Source organism: Xyrauchen texanus, chromosome 11 (assembly GCF_025860055.1).
Source record: "Xyrauchen texanus isolate HMW12.3.18 chromosome 11, RBS_HiC_50CHRs, whole genome shotgun sequence".
Lineage (NCBI taxonomy): Eukaryota > Metazoa > Chordata > Actinopteri > Cypriniformes > Catostomidae > Xyrauchen > Xyrauchen texanus.
Genome location: NC_068286.1, coordinates 44,362,079 through 44,380,629, shown reverse-complemented (window position 1 = coordinate 44,380,629; position 18,551 = coordinate 44,362,079). Strand labels below are relative to the sequence as shown.

Below are 18,551 nucleotides of genomic sequence, written 5' to 3'. Positions count from 1 at the left end.
GGAACTAACATTTTCAAGAAATTTTGTTGGAAGGGACATAATTGACTGTGACACTCAAGATGGCTACCAGGTAAGCAGTTCCTATATTTTCTCTCCAAATAAAAGTTAAAATTTTGTTTGTCATAGTACCTACACAACTTTTTAGTTCTCATTACTGAAACATGAGTTTGTGAAGTTTTAAAAAATGTTGCTGTTTTAATTTTTTGATTACTATATACCCCATTATGGTCTAAATATAAAAAGAGAGGGAAAGTTTAGCTAACCCTCATTTAGCTTCCACAGTTAGCAAGAACGTTTAAGATCGCTCATCCTCCGCAACACCATTATCATTCACCGCAACAATTGAAGGCTTGTTGCGGTGGAGATACTCAATGTTTCGGTAATGAGAAACAGACTTATGAAGGAGGGACATGCACTATAACTCTTGCTCATTTCAATATAACTTGATATTTGCCTTAAACACTTGAACAAATTGCGTAAACCTTGCAGAAATGTCACCTCCTCTGCTAGACATTTCTGCATTTTACCTGACATATGGGCAAAACATAAAAAACGCTCATGAATGAGTTACAGTTGGGGGAAAACGTGATTGGTACAAAGTAGAGATGCACCGATTGCAATTTTCTTGGCCGATTTCGATTTCCGATTAATTGCAAGTGTGACCTGCCGATACCGATTTTTTTCCGATTTCTTTCCAAGAACTATTATTGACCACATATACAAACAAAATCTACCTTGCTTCAATGCTAAATTTTATTTTCATAATAAAATAAATTATTAAACATTACAATTTCCCCCAAACTGCACTAAGTTACAGGATCTTCTCTCACTTAAACAACTCTCAAAATAAAGTGCTCTGTGACTAGAAAGAGGTAGAAATAACAATTAACTGCAAATGAGTTGCTTTATATAACAGATGTCATTTTCCACTATATTTATAAATGGACATTTTTCTCTTTATTACTCATCTAACAAAACAATTCCAAAGATCTGAAAAACTGAAGTGTCCAATACGCTCAGCTTACGTTAGATGTCCAAATATCAGTTGTAAAACAGAGCACTGCTTCAGGAATGGCTTGCATACCTGTCAACACTCCCGTTTTTCCCGGGAGTCTCCCGTTTTGTTATTTCTCCCCAAAAAACTCCCGTAATTTGTATGGCCCAAACCACGTTATATGAATAATCACATCAATATACTATTCCAAGGTGGTCCAGTTGCCATGACCACAATCTGGCAACCTACAACCCATTTGCACTGTTGATATCTGCGCAGGTAGTAGACGCGGGATGTTAAATCAAGCATCACTGGTAGATGGGAGGAGAAGAATCAGCTGGTGCTCCGGTGAAAAAACAAAATATACATGTAAATTTAACAACAGCTGGATGGAAGAATTGAATTTCATATCCCGAAGCCATATCGACAATGCCCACGCCTTTTGTAATGTGTGTCGCACTGATTTTAATATCGGACACGGTGGGAAAAATTACGTTAAATCACAACGGCACAATTTGTATGTATTTAGCCTGCCTCTGCCATCCAGCACCCCCCTTTCCCCTCTCCCGGATTTGTGTACCCAAATGTTGACAGATAACAGGCTGCGTGTGTGACATGACACAAGATTAAACAACTCGGGCAACGCAACGTCGGAAAGTACCTCATACTCTGTATCGAGGAAATTTATCAGATTTCTGAACCCTTTGTCCTCAACTATGGAGAACAGCTGGTCATCCAGGGCCATGAATTGCATGATTTTCCTTGTAATTGCTTTGGTCTTTTCGCTGCTCATTCCAAGGAATGATAGGAGAGGCTGCTGACTTGTGGCTGGCTCTGAGCTCTGGCTAGCTTTAGCCGCTTTCACTTTTTAGCTTCTTTTTTAAAATGGGCATTTTCAGCTGGGTGATGGTGTTATAAGTGTCTAATTAGGTTTGTTGTTCCGAAAGTTATTGTGGTGGTTCCCCCACGGTTTACTTTAGCCTTACAATTATTACACATTTCGAACTTTATATATGCTTCACTCACACAGTGAAGATCTCCCACGCCAATGACATGTTTACATGCGGCTGTGACGTTATTGCCTGCGCCGCTGGCAACAAAACGGACCGGCTTGGAATCAGTAAGACGTGAGGCTGACCGGCCGGTTACCGGTCCGGGCCGAGCATGCGGAAAATCGGCTAATTCCGGTCCCTGGCCGGCCGGTCGATCGGTGCATCTCTAGTACAAAGCAGTCGTTCCAGTTGTTTGTTTTAGTTGTTTGACCAACTCATAAATCGTGTTGCTGCTATTCAAGTTCTTTACATGAAATTATTCTCAGAAAAAGGTTGTGTGGTTGAATGTCAGGACCAAAGTGTTTTAGCTAAACTAAAATCTTTTTACAAGAGCACATGATGCTGTTACATTTAAATGTTTCTCAGGACCACATGATAATATGTTACATTGAAAAAGTTCTCATGAACACATGATTATATGTTATACTAGAATGATAATATTTATACTAATGGTTGTATATTTGTTAGTACTACAGTGTAGGCTACATGACATGATTCTTTATGAGCATAACATTGTAACTTATATACACAACACTTGTTAACACAAGGCATGGTACTGTGATGATTACGATAAATGAGAAAATGAAACTGTTCATGAAATAAATATTATTTAAAAAATTGTATGCGTTTTAAATATGTAAAATAGGGTTAGGCATCAAACCCCTTTGTCAACAGTTAATGTGTGAGCTAAATCTCATTTCCGAAACATTGATTCTCATTACCGAAATGGCATTTTCATTACCGCAACATGTATCTTTTTTACAAATTAAGTAATAATTAGATAATCATATTTTGTTTTAAAATGTATATACATATTACACAACACTACTTATTTAAGGTCTGCTACATAACAAATGTGTATTTTATCTTTTAGTAAAACAATTAAATAAAAGAAATTGTAAATCATCACGTATGTTTCGGTAATGAGAGAAAATAAGGAAATTACAAAAAATAATAAATATGAAAAAGTAATCTCTCCAGAGTTTTACATAGCTTTGAGCATGAGTAATAAGAGTCTACTTTAACATTAGCCAAAAATACACATTTTTAACCATATATTTAATGTAATGTCATGTTACGTGTAATGATAATTTTTTATGGACTTCATCTAAAAATGTAAATAATTATATAGGAAATATTTTTTTAAATCTTGTAAAAATAATGGTTATAGTAAGTCCAGACCTTAATCTTATATGTGCAAAAAGAAAATTGGCTTTAAGGGCATTTTAAAAATTCTGATGCTGGACACCTTCTAAATCTGGATTTCGTGAGAATCACCCATGTGACATTTAAATAAAGCAGTAAACATGAACTAAACTACATCAAATATAAAACACAACACACCAATGTACATAACTGATATTAAATATAAGAAGAAACATAACTATTCCCATTAAATATAATGAAATATGATGTGTCATGCAGGGAATTGTGGTAAAGCTTGATTGTTGTTTTTACTGTAATTTTAACAATAATTTACTGTAAAAAGTGAATGTACTCTCTTGTTAAACAATGTACATTTTTACCATTAATTATACAGGAAAATCCAAATTTTTACATATAGCATTTTTATTTTTAAAGCAGTTTGTTGTAAAAACATATTTTAAAAAAATACTGTATATTTGACAGTTAATACTCGTTAATCAATTTAAAAAAAGATCTGTAGAATTTTGACATTTTTTACAGTGTAGTATAATGTATTAAATTGAGCTGCGACTACTGCATATTATTAGTTGCAGAAAGCAGCTTTTAATTAGGCAAAATATTTTCTAAAACATGCAAGTGGAGGGAAATACGTAGAACTTTTATGTTTGACAGACGTTGAGTTCTGCATGCACAGATTCTGTCTGGTCTTGCTGATGAACTCTTGATAAATGGTGTCAATTAGATTGATATCGCAAAAATGTAAATTCATTTTACACAACTGATGAATAATTCTAATAAATCTACATTTCTAAAAAGGCATGTTGTGGGCCACAAAATAAAGGCTGACAAGTCAGATGCAAAATGACTTAAAATTCCATTTGAAAGTTACCCGCATGCCGTAATGGTGATCGTTTCTGCCCATTTACCAAAAATTGTGCCATGCTCAAAAACCTGACATTATTCCACCCACACAGATCTCATCATTGTGTTCCTCTGCAAGCCATAAAAGTACCATGTTTCATCTAATGAATTAATTCGAGACATCTGTTTAGTCAGGGGTTTACTAAAATCATTTGAGCTTACTGATGTGTTGGAAAGATGCATCAAATATAAAAAAATAACCGGATAACTGCTCGGATCAGTTTTGGTCCATTATGGTTCTTTCAGCCTTTGTGAGGAAACTGAGAGTTTTTTAAGATCAGAGAGCAGTAAGCTTTAGAAGAATAAGTGATCTGTAGTGACGATGAAACAACAGCTTTTTATTCCTCTGAATGTACTGGTGATTTGGATGCTAATAGCTACATTTGAAATTGCTTCATCAAGATCAGTTTGATATCCTCATCTAAAGGAAAGAGAATGTGTTTTTATATATATATACAAAAATATATAAATTTAACATACATGTATATATGTATATATATTTATATGTGTATATATATGTGTGTGTATGTGTATATATGTATGTATGTGTGTGTGTGTGTGTGTGTATATATATATATATATATATATATATATGTATATGTGTGTGATGTGTGTGTGTGTGTGTGTGTGTGTGTGTGTGTGTGTGTGTGTGTGTGTGTTAAATTTGACTTTGGGATTGTAGGAATTAGAATTTGGGAACTGATTCATATTCTTCCAAAACACATTAGCCCTGCAGTTTCAAAACAATGGTTTCGTTTCCTCCTTCCTGACTGAATCACATGTCGTTTAACTTTTAAATGGAGCTGGAAAACCCAGATTTCTTCGCAATTCACAAATGTTTAGCTTATAGAACTGAATTGGAAAAATTCTCATCGTGATATAAGCCACAAAAAAAGCTAGAAATGGACAATACTAGTTTTGCTGCTGAAAGTAATGCATGGTTAGCACTAGTTGTCTTCACACTTTCGAAGCTATATGTTCCAGGATAAGTATCGTTAATGAATAAAATGCACATTGGGTTGTCTCGTGTAAGCTTGCCAACCAAGTCTCATTAAATGAACGGTACTATAACTACATTATGCGAACTGACTTTTACTTGCCGCTTTTACTTTTACTCAGGCTACTACGTAGGTTTGAAAGTGCTTTATATATAAAGTTTGAGTTTAGTTGGGAATTTTACGTTTAGTTTAGTTATGTTTTCTGGTGAAATTAGCTGTATAGAGGTGCTGCACAACTGCGTTTTTTTTCCCCCACTTTACAATGTAAAGTGGGGGAAAGTACAATGAGAGTACAATGACGGATTATGACTTTTTAAACACTTATTTTTTGCACACTGCTATGTTAATCACTTTTACTCTAAATCATCATTTGAAAAACAACACATTTTAATGTTGATATTACAGACTTGCCTACATTTACAGAGTACCTCATCGAGTGTTGGACTTTGATGTCAAAGAAGCGAAACAAAATAAAGTGGTTGCTTCAGAAAATGTGCATTTCATTTCACATTTTGTTTTTGGACACTATCGGTTTGGTTTAGGGTAAGGGTAATTGATTTGTGTCTACCTCTCATATGATTTTAGATCACAGATGGTTAGTGTTAAGGTTAAAGTTTTAGATTAGCTGGTAAGTTTTACTCATTAAAAACGTCCATCTAACATTCACCTTAAAAACCTCGTCTGATTACGACACCATTTCCCTCCTTTGGACATTTCACTGGGAAACTGCAGACAAGCGTGAAATAAGGCATTTTGCAAAAAGTGATGCCACGGTCATGTAATGTTCGTGAGATCATGCTAGCTACAATAAGTAGCAAAATATTGTCCAGTATTTGTTTTAAGGTTCAGATCTTTTGAATGCCCAGTTATAAAGGACACCTCATAGAAACTGGGGCATTATGGAAAAAAGCATTGCAGGGTTGGTTTGTTTGAGTCTGGGTCCAAACTCTTCCAGCTGTGATCCATTTAATCTTTTCTCAGAACTTTGGTGACATCATAAAGGTCAGTGGTGAAGCTCCATCAGAGTATTTTTGGAAACGGATGTTTCACTTTTCATTCTAGTGAGGCCCACTCAGTACATAAATGGGAGTGAGAGTCATTTCTCTTATTCTGACATGTTTTTCTGTTCCTCTTTCCCTTTATTAGAGCGATGCATTAGTGCTGATAAATGCCTTAACACGCTGTTGTATTAATAATGCTGTCTTATCAGCTTTTCCTCTCCTCCTTGCATGTTTCCCTCAATCCTGTGCATTAGTCAGTGCTGATAAACTAACTCTGCACTTGTCAAAATCCAGATATACACATTTACACATTTGAGCAGAACTATGACCCAAACAAATCTACCAAAGCTCTTTTTTTAAACATGCGTTTTTTGTCAGGTTAGAATGTGGAAAAATAGCAAATGTGAAAGTGGTTGTTTTCATTTCTTCATTTCTCGTCTTATGAAAGGCACTAATCATTTCACTACAAGTGTGAGAGTTTTTTTTTTAGATTCTCCAGAGAAATGGTTACTCAGAACATTTCTTTCTTGTAAATGCCATTCTTGTTGGAAAATATAATGACAGGAGTGTCGAACAATATGCTCTTGACTTTTCTTAACTGTGCGTTGCAGTGAATATGACATGCATATCGATTCTCTTTTCTTTTATGGTGTAGTGCTGGACTGTTAGTATAACGACGGGATTTTCTGAGTTTCTGAGATTATGTTGTGGGTGTGAATGTTTGCTTTGGAGAATCTTCTCTCCGATAGCGGTTAAGGAGTTTGTGGATGTTATGGAAAGACATTATCCAGAGCAGTGTTGCTTTATAGTAACTAATCATGGACTCAAAAGTTATTCAAAGGTCATTTCTAAATAGCCAATTTAAAATAATGGACAAATAGTGCAACCTGGTCTCATCTTACTATACCTACATTTTTGAAAAATAATTTTTACATGGCATCTCAGACCTTTCTTGGTGAAATGAACAACAATGACTTTTAAACAAATGTCAGCTTAATCGTTAATAATAAACACTTTTCACCTTGATTCTCACTGAAAAAACCACTTTTTCTCTTCCGATACCTGTGTTGTTTTTTTTGTTGTTTTTTTATAATCAGTTTAGAATATCTATAGCTCACTCTGATATTAATTGGTGGTACTCTTTTATATGTAAAGAAACACAAACCATTAACTACACATTATTTTAATACACATCTATAGCCGGTTAAGGAAAACATTATTGTTAACTAGTCTACTGGATAATGTAGCTGCAAAATGAACAGAAATTCCTGTGAAGGTCTTCTGTAGAAAAGAAGACAGTTTTCTTTGCATTTTTTTTTTTCATAATTTTGTTTTATTTGGACTTACGGATTCAGATCTCTTTGTTGTTCAATTTAGTTTTACTGGGGCTTTTCCACTGCACGGTACGACTCGATTCTGCTCGCTTTTTGGGGGTTTTCCACTGTGGATAGTACCTGGTCATTTTTAGTACCACCTCTGTTGAGATTCCAAGCAAGTCGAGCCGATAACAAATGTGACGTCAAAAACCTGCAGTTCACTGACTGGGCAGAGAGAATCGTCAATACCAGCGACACTGAATTTTCGAAACGGACCCACTAGATTTAAAGTTAGCTACAGTGATAGCAGTATAATTTGTTCACGTGACTTTCGAATTGTAAAAAAGAAATGGCTGTGCGCAAAACCACGGCATGTCCAATAAACGAGATGCAGACGTTCCTCTCGTTAGTGAAGAGCGAAATTCGAAAAGTCTTTCAGGAAGTGTCTCAGCTGTTGGCCGCACAGCTATCAGCCTATAGTCCCACCCATGTTGAGACGGCACTAAATGTCAATGGAAAAGAAAACTCCGAAAAGTAAAGCGAGTAGAGTCGAGTCTAGTCAAAACCGTAACATGCAGTGGAAAAGTGCCATAAGATATCAGTCCAATTTTTATTTTCATTCAAGTTATTTTTTGGAACCCAGTCAACTTAAATATTGTTGTAATTTGTAAACAAATAATAATGATAATAGTAATACATTATTATTATTATTATTATTATTATTGACTTTTGGAATTTTATAATACAATAGTAATATATTCATTCATGCACCATTAATTTTAAAATCTGCAGGCTTTTATTTTGACGGTCGGAACAGTCCAGGAAGTCCTGTAAGTGTATATCTGTGGGCTAGTTCACAGCAGTTTAATTTGCTGCTTATTCATAGTCTGGTGAAATGTTTCTCCTGTACCGTTCTCACATGTTATAAGCGAACCAAACTTTTAAGCTTCTACATCTGAGATTTTGTTTGTGTGTAGCACTCACATTTTGCACAGTGCTCTGAGGACTAAAATAAAAAAATAGCCGCGAGTGCATCAACAGCATGCATGTGCCATGTGTCAACAGATACTCTCCATTCACTAACATGCTGCACATGCATTTACACATTTACTTATTAAACTCAGCCTTTTGCGCCACACAAAGCAATCGCATGTCTTCAAGTGGCTTTGCTAAAAATGCTGGAGACATATGGAGTACTTTAATTGTGCGTTTGTTTTTGTTGTTTTTTTTTTGTTTTGTTGTCATTTTAGGAACTTGACAGTAATGAACATGACTAACACATAATATCAGATTTAGATCAGGGTCATAGGACCGATACACAATCGGTCTAAAAATGTCAGTATTGGAGCCGATACCGATCAAGATATCAGATCGGTGCATCTCTTATCCTCACACAATGCTATCTTATGACATTTATACACTTTTACTATATCGCAAGGGGATACATTTTAGCATTTGCATTGCATAATCAATTACATATACAAGCTTGTTTGAGTGCTATTAGCCTATATTGTGCAGTCGTAAAACTGATAGTGTGTTGCACTTGCAATGCAAATGACCAAGTCCAGACGAGCTTATGAGTCAACAAGTGACTCCAAAAAATGAAGTGGTTGCTTTAGCAGTTCCTGGTGTATTGAATAGTGTTTCGTTGTGGGTAATGCTATGAAATGGCGGATGAACATTGGAGAGTTTTTTTGGAAAAGGTCAGAAGAAGCAAATCTTGAAGACAATTCGGATTCTGATTTGATGGAGCTGGCCAGTATCCCAAATTATCAGATATCTTGGCAAATGGCAGGTATGTGCAGCAAAAGAAAATTGGGTACAATCTACAATTGCAAAAAAAAAATAATTCGCTACAAGCCAAGAACCTAACAAATTATTTAGCTATGTTTATAGTTGGCGATATGCAGGCACTTTACATGGTGGAAACATGTTAGAGGAAATTAAACTGGAGCCTGCCGCTCACACTTTACTAACATGTCGAGAAATTTGTACGAAGAGGCAAAGACTATGAGTAGCCCTATTTGAATCTGAAAACAAATGCCAATATAGATTGATAATCATCGTGACAATTTCAATATTGATGTTTGAAAAGCAACATGATCACATGAGGTTGCCATGTTGTTTCCGATACTTCCGGTGCCCTAGGATTTGCTCCAGCGTGTTTACCTTCCCCTATGGCGCGACTGGAAGCACTTTGTGTTAGCAGTGTGGGACACTCGGGTCTCTGGTTCGGATTCATATACCATGTTGAAACTAAGAAGTTATCATATAGAAGGACGGAGCTCAATAAAATGGAACAAATGGAGTTTTTAAAAGTTTAAATGTTTTTAGCATGTTGTCTAGGGTTTCATTTGGACGAACCGTCATCTCAGTACCTGCAACATAGATCCACACCATAAGGAATATTTTCCACAATAGTGTGCTTTTCATGGACTATGTGGAATGCGAGGAATTTAGGATCAGAGTTTAGAATCTGAATTTATGTTGTCCGCCAAGACAGCTGCTGGTCTTATTCAACATGTACATGTGTTCAGGATGCATATGGATATCTTTTTTTGCTATAACAATAGTCTCTTCACCATCTGAACTGGAGCTCAGACAATGTTACTAAACTTTAGCAGCTCTCCGGGTCTGTGGCCTTGCTCTTAAATCCTTTCTCCCTTGTTCACCCAGCTGGCTATAATGGTTTTCCCCACCTGCTAAACCTGCCACCGCAACACCGGGTGGAGGCAATTTCACGCTATCATTGAATGCGTTGTGAAACTCAGAAACCACACAAACACAGATGCCGAGCAACCGTCAGCCTCTGAAAACAACTTTCAAAACCGTGCATTTCAATGTTGCCTAATAGCAAACACAACAAATCATGCCCTTAAGAAGCACAGTAATATATTCACATGGACAGTTTTCTCATGTTGTATAATCAAAAGATGAGATGAGATGATATCCTTCTCACCACAATTGTACAGAGCGGTTATCTGAGTTAGCGTAGGCTTTGTCAGTTCCGACCAGTCTGGACATTCTCTGTTGACCTCTCTAATCATTAATGTGTTTCCGTCCACAGAACTGCCGCTCACTAGATGTTTTTTGTTTTTGGTACCATTCTGAGTAAATTCTAGAGACTGTTGTGTGTGGAAATCTCAGGAGATCAGCAGTTACTGAAATACTAAAACCAGCCTGTCTGGCACCAACAATCATCTATGCGATTATCTAATCAGCCAATCGTGTGGCAGCAGTGCAGTGTATAAATTCACATAGATACGGGTCAGGAGCTTCAGTAAATTTTCACATCAACCATCAGATTGGGGGGAAAAATGTTATCTCCATTATTTCAACCATGGTATGACTGTTGGTCATACAAATTTATGATACAACTTCTCATTAAGGGAAATTGCCACAGCAAAATTTACCACTATTTTCAAAAAATCTCTAACCTAAAAAGTGCAGTAAATTTTCTGGAAAAGGCTGTATGTGTGAAAGGGGCTAATATTGTCAGTTATATAATTGTTACAAATATGTATTTACCAATATACACCAACAGACAAAACGGTGAGAAAGCAGAGGAAAGTGGGTGTAAAATTTGTCTTGCTGCAGCGTGTGCAAGTTTGTTTGATTTTTAAGGTGGTTTTATAAAAAACAAAGAGTTTTTTATACAGGAAAGGTGGCTAAAAAGGAGCTTCATTCTCTGATTCATGAAAAGGAACAATGGCATTTGTAAACACCTGATACTGGGAACTTGTATTGGGTGAAACTGGGTACTGATACTGTTGTCCTCAATCGCACAAATGAACTTAAACTGATGTTTTTAACCAACGTCGACTAAGATGAATAAATACTGTGAAAATATATATTGCTTGTTAATGATACCTAATGCATTAACTAATGTTAACAAATAGAACCTTATTATTAAGTGTTACCTACATATGAAATAGGGGTGGGAATCACAAGGTAACTGGCAATATAATATTGTATCGATATCTATGTCACGATGCAATATAATTGCAATTCTTGATTTTTGGTGTATTGTAATTAAAACTGCGATTTATGTTGGGATATTTATCATATTTTACTCACAGATTTTCATTCTTATTCATAGGACTTAAGAAAACTGTTGCCAAATAACCAAATGCATTATTAAATAAATATAAGAGTGCCTCAAGTAATTTGAACATAAACCATTTATTTGTGAATATAAGTCTGTTTGCAAGGGATGTGCAGAACGACCAGTTTCACTGATGTTTAAACAAAAAAAAATGTTAATCTAAAAAGACGACTATAGAGACGACTAGTCTAAAAAGAAACCAACCTTCAGAAAAAAACGTTAAAAAAAATATATCCGGCCCATTTAAAATACCCAATCTATTCCAAATCTGAAGCTAAATTCAGCTGAAAAGGGCCGTTTATCTGCGATGTGCATGCCTTGCATTATGATCATTGTACATTAAATATAGAACATGACACACATTCACTGAATCAAATACAGGCATATTTATTAAAAAAAATGTAATGACTAGTGCAGGACCAATCGAGCAATCCAGCCAGTTCTAAACGTAATTCGCCAAGTATAAGTTCCTTAACATATTAACAGTCAGAACATTGTTGAATATAATTAATGGGTAAGCCAAATCTACGAGAGAGAAAAATGTGTTGAAAACTTGCACATATTTCACAATGTACAATTGTGCATTAGCCATTGATCAAATTTGACAGCTGTTCGGTAAAGAACGCTAACCAATAACAGTTACTATGGAAAAGAAAAATGGCTATAGGATAGAAAAAATCGGCCTGTGATGTAGCCTAAAATAAACTTAATACGTTGTTCTTTACATGACTTGCACACAGAATAAAAGATTCCAGAATAAAAGTTTTAGCAGTCGGCACCTCATTAATCAGCAGATTTAAAAATGCCATACCTAGCCTAAAACAGTCATTTTCTAGGCTATTTACTCAAAAGCATAAATTGTTTGATGAGCAGAATTAACACGTCAACATGGTCTTGTGAAAGACGGGACTTGACTCACCTGAGTCAAATAGCCAAATGATTCGGCGGGAGAATAACCTACAAGCACGCACAGATTTAAAGAGAAGACTCAAATGAGAAAACATCCATAGGAACGTTCAAAGCATTCGCTTTCCGCACCACCACGGAAGTGATTTCAAAGCTACTTTGCTGAGTTTGCTTGTCCAGCGAGAGGACATTTTCTTGCACGTGCCGGGAGTGAAGCCTGGTCATACTCGATGCAGCCACTTGTTCACGAGTTTGCGCTTGGCAAAAATGACGTCATCGTGGCGTCGGCGGAAGTGTGCATCGGATTGAAGTTTTATAGTTGCAGTGTCTTATCTTGAATGTTGCATTGACTATTCAAGTCAATTCATTTATTTGTATAGCGCGTTTCAAAGCAGCAGTACAGAAAATAAATGAATATAATGCCAATATTAGTTGTTTATGTTTAGAACTGTTAGTGGTTAAAATTAGTTAGATGTATTGTCCTTTGATTTTGGCCGAAGAAGTCTTTTGTTACTTGTTAATTCATTTTCTGTGTTGTAGTTCTTTTTTCTTTTTTTTTAAGAGAATGTTGTCCCTTTGACCAAGTTAATTTGGTATCATTCAGTGAGGAGCATCGCAATCGGCTGGACATCAGGCAGGACCGGCGATGGATCTGGCAGGCTCTGGTAGCCTTGCTATATAATCCCGAGGTTTAGATGGGGAAAGAAATAGAATAAAATTAGCGTAGATGCCATTCAATTTAAAGGAGGGTTAAAGAATAAGATACGTTTTTCCGGTTCCGCCAGACCTAACTAAACATCATAACTATGAATTGAGTGATAAATTAGGTGTATGCCTAGCTGAATAGATCAGTCTTTAGTCTAGACTTAAACTGAGAGAGTGTGTCTGAGTTCTGAACACTGCTAAGAAGACTATTCCATAGTTTAGGAGCCATATATGAAAATTATCTCCCTCCTTTTGTGGATTTTGATATTCTTGATATTGTTTACAGGTTGATGTTTTGCGATCGTAGTGAGCGTGATGGATTATAGCGTGACAGAAGGTCACTTAAGTACTTTGGAGCTAGACCATTAAAAGCTTTGTAAGTAATTAACAGAATTTTAAAACTAATACAAATTTAACAGAAAGCCAATTTAACTAGCATTGCTCTTTAGTTTTAAATAGTTTTGTATAGTTAACTATGTGTATAATTTTAAAGAAGTATAAGGTCAAGAATTATACAATAAGCATATTGTTTTTATATTACACCATATCTATATGCTTGAGTTCAATAAATATACTATGAGCATTTTTAAGGTATAAAACACAAGTATTTTTCCAGTGCCTTTTATTGGATCCCCTGTCATTTCAAAGAGTAGTACAATGGCAAACGGGTCAAGAATTCGGTGAGGTGCGCGTGCATTCGCCGCCGCGTCGTGTTGTGTTGACATGCAAAATTTAAAAAAGGCTTGAGAGAGGGAAGAAGCACGGGCACCCTATAAATTTTTATAATATTTATACCAGCATCAGAACTGTTTAGTTGACTAGTCTCGCACATCCCTAGTGAATATCGAAACAATATCTTGAGGGAAAATATTGCAGCACTATAACGTATTGATTATTGGTCTATGTAGGCATGCGTTAGACTGCGTTAGTCTGACTCTTGCTTCATGAGTGCCAAGTTTTTATAATGAAGTGTCAAGTTAAATGTAGTTTAAACCCTGTGATAACCCCGTCTGGCTGTTTTAACATGTTCCGTGTGAACGGCGTCTCAGAGTGGTTCACTATAATAGTAGCATCATGTGTTTTTATCGTAGCTCAGTTCAAATCACAGTTGCTTGTAGTTGCTTGCTCAAATAGTTGTTGCAAAAGCTTAAGAGGTTGATGAATCATGAGATTTATTTGGTAGTCCTGTTAAAAACTCGGAGGAGTTTTTAAGGAGTGGTGGTGGTGGTGTAGTGGTCTAAGCACATAACTGGTAATCTGGTAATCAGAAGGACGCTGCTTCGAGCCCCACAGCCACCACCATTGTGTCCTTGAGCAAGGCACTTAACTCCAGGTTGCTCCAGGGGGATTGTCCCTGTAATAAGGGCTCTGTAAGTCGCTTTGGATAAAAGCGTCTGCCAAATGCATAAATGTAAATGCAAATGTAACTCTTTAGCTTGAAGGGTTGTGCCACATGTGGAACACACACAAAAAAAAAAAAATTCCAGTCAAGTTATGAATATGTCTATAGTGCATATTTTTCCATACATGCTTGCGCTGCTTCAAAATATTTTATTGGATAGGAATTGCTTTTGTATTGTGTAAAACTTGCCCACAAGCCGTAGTAATGTCAGATTTGTGAGCAATTTATTTTTAGTGTTTGTTTTCATTGAAACAGTTGAACCAATTCAGATTGGTGTAAATGATTAAACAACAAATCAATCTAAATTTTTCCAGTAATCTCAACGACTGGAAAGGTCATGGAAAAAGCCATGGAAATTGGTCCAAAAGTGTGGGAACCAGACTCAAATTGCTGAGAACCCTGACTGGCTAGATTGTGTACCAAATACCTGATGCTAGGCTGTGTTATATTACAAATACCTTGTCATTATATTGCAATTAAATTTGTTTGTTTTTATTTTTGGAAACAACTGTTACATCTGTTACATACACTTGTCTTTTTCATTAGACAAAAGGCTTTGTTTCAAAAATTGGTCTCATTTTCTGATTTAAAAAAACAGGAACAAAACATGCTTTAAGTTAAAATGAAAGTGCAGGTCATTATTTTTAGATGGGAAATGCCAGCATGTGTGCTAAAATGTTTTTTCCAGATTCGATGCAATGTCCTACTGACGGTCTTCTTCAAACAACTGAAATGCAACCTTGGTCTTTTGACATGGAGTACCCAATCCATTGCCATACTCCGAATTCTATGTATGAGTATGCGTGTGTCTGTTATTCAAGAGGAAATGCCACAGTTTAAGGATAAACATTCCTGCCCTTCTACTCAAATCAACCAATTACATCCCACAGTACACCACCCCGACTGGACCTCATTGGGCAGTTTGAATTTAGTTTGGGTTGACTTTGGTGAGAGCTGATGAGAGGGATGGGTGGATGGATTATTGGGGGAGCGTAAGATGATGAGAAAGGTTGTTGGAATGTCAGAGAGGTGTCAGACAGGAGAGCGGGTAAGAGTGACTCCTCTAATGTCCTGTTTGAGTGTTGAGTTATTTTATAGTGGAGTGCTGCTGACAGTACACATGATATAGGAATGGAAGTGTGGTTGTGTTGTGGCCTTTAAAGTGTTGGCCTATGCACTTCACTACACACATGTTCTTATGTGTTTCTGTATAGGCTATATGCATGTATGTACAGTTGAAGTCAGAAGTTTACATACACTTAGGTTGAAGTCATTAAAACAAAAATTTTTAACCACTGCATAGATTTAATATTAGCAAACTATAGTTGACAAGTTGTTTAGGGCATGACATGAGTAATTTTTCCAACAATTGTTTACAGACCGATTGTTTCACTTTCAACTGACTATATCACAATTCCAGTGGGTCAGAATTTTACATACACTTAGTTAACTGTGCCTTTTAAGCAGCTTGGAAAATTCCAGAAAATGATGTCCAGCCTTAAGACAATTAGCCAGTTAGATTCTGATAGGAGGTGTACTGAATTGGAGGTGTACCTGTGGATGTATTTTAAGGCCTACCTTCAAACTCAGTGCCTCTTTGCTTGACATCATGGGAAAAAATCCAAATAAATCAGCCAAGACGTCTGGAAAAAACACTGTGGACCTCCACAAGTCTAGTTCATCTTTGGGAGCAATTTCCAAATGCCTGAAGGTACCATGTTCATCTGTACAATCAATAGTACACAAGTATAAACACCATAATGGGACCACGCAGCCATCATACCGCCTCCCATGGGGCATTCAAAGGATGCCAGGGAGGCGCTAAGAGTAAATTAGTTGAGAGAGGGGCGTCAGGTTACAAATGGGGGTGTTTAACAGTCATAATCATCAAATCTATCGTCAAGTTCCTCTTTGCATTAAAACGTTTATATAGACTTGGAGTATATCAACTGGTTCTCAATTATACGAGTTGGTACGCATTTGTGCCGCAGTTCATCTGATTTTGAAGTCTAGTGATGCATCTGAAGGATCTGGTTTAGCAGCGTCAAATACACAGGCGGAGGCACTTCGGCTAATGCACCTGTATGGCTGCGTAGATGGATACGGCTCAATGGAAAGAGCAGTGCGAGCGCAAAGCACTTGTAGCTCAAGTTCTTAAACTCGCAGCTTTACTTTAGTAACACTAACTGTACTTGAAGTAGGGGGCGTTCATCAAAAAAAGGTTGAGAGCCACTAATCAAAAGGTTTTTAACATCATGAGAAACCTACATTTAGTGAAGCGTGTCCAAACTTTTAATTTAAATTACGTAACCTCAACAATGCCGATAATATGACGTCACTGTCTGTGGTGAAGTTTTGAAATCTTTAATCGCAGGAAATGCTTTATGGATGACACCTAAATCTGTGTCGACAAGACCTTATGACCAACCCTTCAACAATGTGTTAAAAAGCAAGAGGTGTTAATTTGAAGTATCCTGCCAAAGAAAAAAAAAAAGGCTTGTGGAGAAGAAACGGTACTTTAAAGCAGGCTACTTTTTTGTCACTGTTGTAAAAATGAGGTGTTAGAAATATCATGATACACATTGAATCTGGATAGACCTAAATGTACATTTGAAGGGACTTAATTTGTGCTACGTTTGTGCTTGGCTTGAAGCTTTTGCGTGCAAGTGTTTTCTCACTTTGCAGAAGTGTTAAAAAACAGTTCTTACAATAGAATTATAGTGGATGTGTCTGTTGTGTGGCTCTTTCCTCTTCCAAACGTTGTTTGCCTCTATGATGATGAGGATTTCAAAAGTAGTTCTGTGCAAAACTTTGTTTCCCACAAAACTCTTTTTTTAGGCATCTTTAATACACCTCATTAAAAGCTGTCTGCATGTTCTCTTTTGTCATCTGTGCCATGCCAGTGGAAGATGGGCTCCCCAGATCGAGTCCAGTTGCTAACAGGATTTTTCTCTCTTTTATCTAAACATCTATCCATCTTCTCTGTTTTTAGGTGTTTTTCTATGTAAACATGCACTTGACAGACGGCTTTTACCATTGCTTTTTTTTCTCGTGTCTGGTTAAAAACACATCTCGACACCTGTTCTGTTCCACTCGTAATGCTGCGGCTAGCTTTTTTTTGTACAGCCGCTTATGACTGTTCTCTCCACATTAACCTTTGGCTTCCTCACTGGGGGCTTTAAGACACGTCTGTAAGGCTGCTCTAAAACGATGTACAATATATTGTGAAAAGAGCCAAGCAAATAAAAATCACTTGACTCTTGATGTAGCCGAAGACTCTTTAAAACGAAGAATTCTCTCCCTCAGCAGATTATCCCGACTGCTAATTTGCTTACAATAACACCATAAGCATGCATGCGGAACACTGCTATTAGGAACCCACAGGTGCTCCTGTTTTCTTTTAGGCCAGAAACGCAAGTATGCAAACGTGCGCAACACAACGGTGAACACTTTTGCGAGCAGTTCCAATGTTTAACTGTATTGCATTATGAATAACACACTTGACACTATTGAGAACACCACGCTTGCATTGTTATTGTCTGCCTCCATGTACTTGTGTGGAGTATACTTTAACCGAATTAACTGCCTGACTTGACTGCATTTGTGGTCGACATAGGCTCATTCGTAATCAGTCTATGATGGCCAAAATGTGGTCTAGGTAATCAGCTTGCTAAGTTCATAGGCACTGCCTAAAATAGGCTGTTATTTATCTCATCTTAAGAAAGAAGATGAAAATGATCACAAAAAATGACAGAAACAGAGAGAAAAATAGAAGGAAAAAAAGATGTGAATGGTGGATTATCAGCAAACATTCCAATTTCATTAAACATTGATTGCATAATTCAGGATGGCCAGATTTTAGTAGTATAAAATGAGGGTTATGTGTGTTACGCATGTGGTACATTGTTTATATTCATATATAAAGGATGCCTCCTACTGGTGCTTAGGTGTTTATGCAAAATGTTTTTTTTTAAAAGATTTTTTTTTTGTAGCTAATTTGCCTCT

At 36.6% G+C, this 18,551-nt stretch overlaps 1 protein-coding gene across 7 annotated transcripts in view; it reads left to right on the top strand.

Annotated features, from left to right (window-relative positions):
- Window positions 1-18,551, top strand: part of LOC127651513 (rap guanine nucleotide exchange factor 2-like) — a 60,274-nt gene that overhangs the window by 8,813 nt on the left and 32,910 nt on the right. Inside the window, exon 1 of one of the 7 annotated variants that reach the window (XM_052137381.1) lies at window positions 15,529-15,594. The exons of the other annotated variants lie outside the window; for them this stretch is intronic. Coding sequence (XP_051993341.1) covers window positions 15,544-15,594 — 51 coding nt within the window. The 5' untranslated portion in view covers window positions 15,529-15,543. Of the gene's footprint in view, window positions 1-15,528; window positions 15,595-18,551 lie in introns of those variants that run through there. 7 annotated transcript variants of the gene reach the window in all.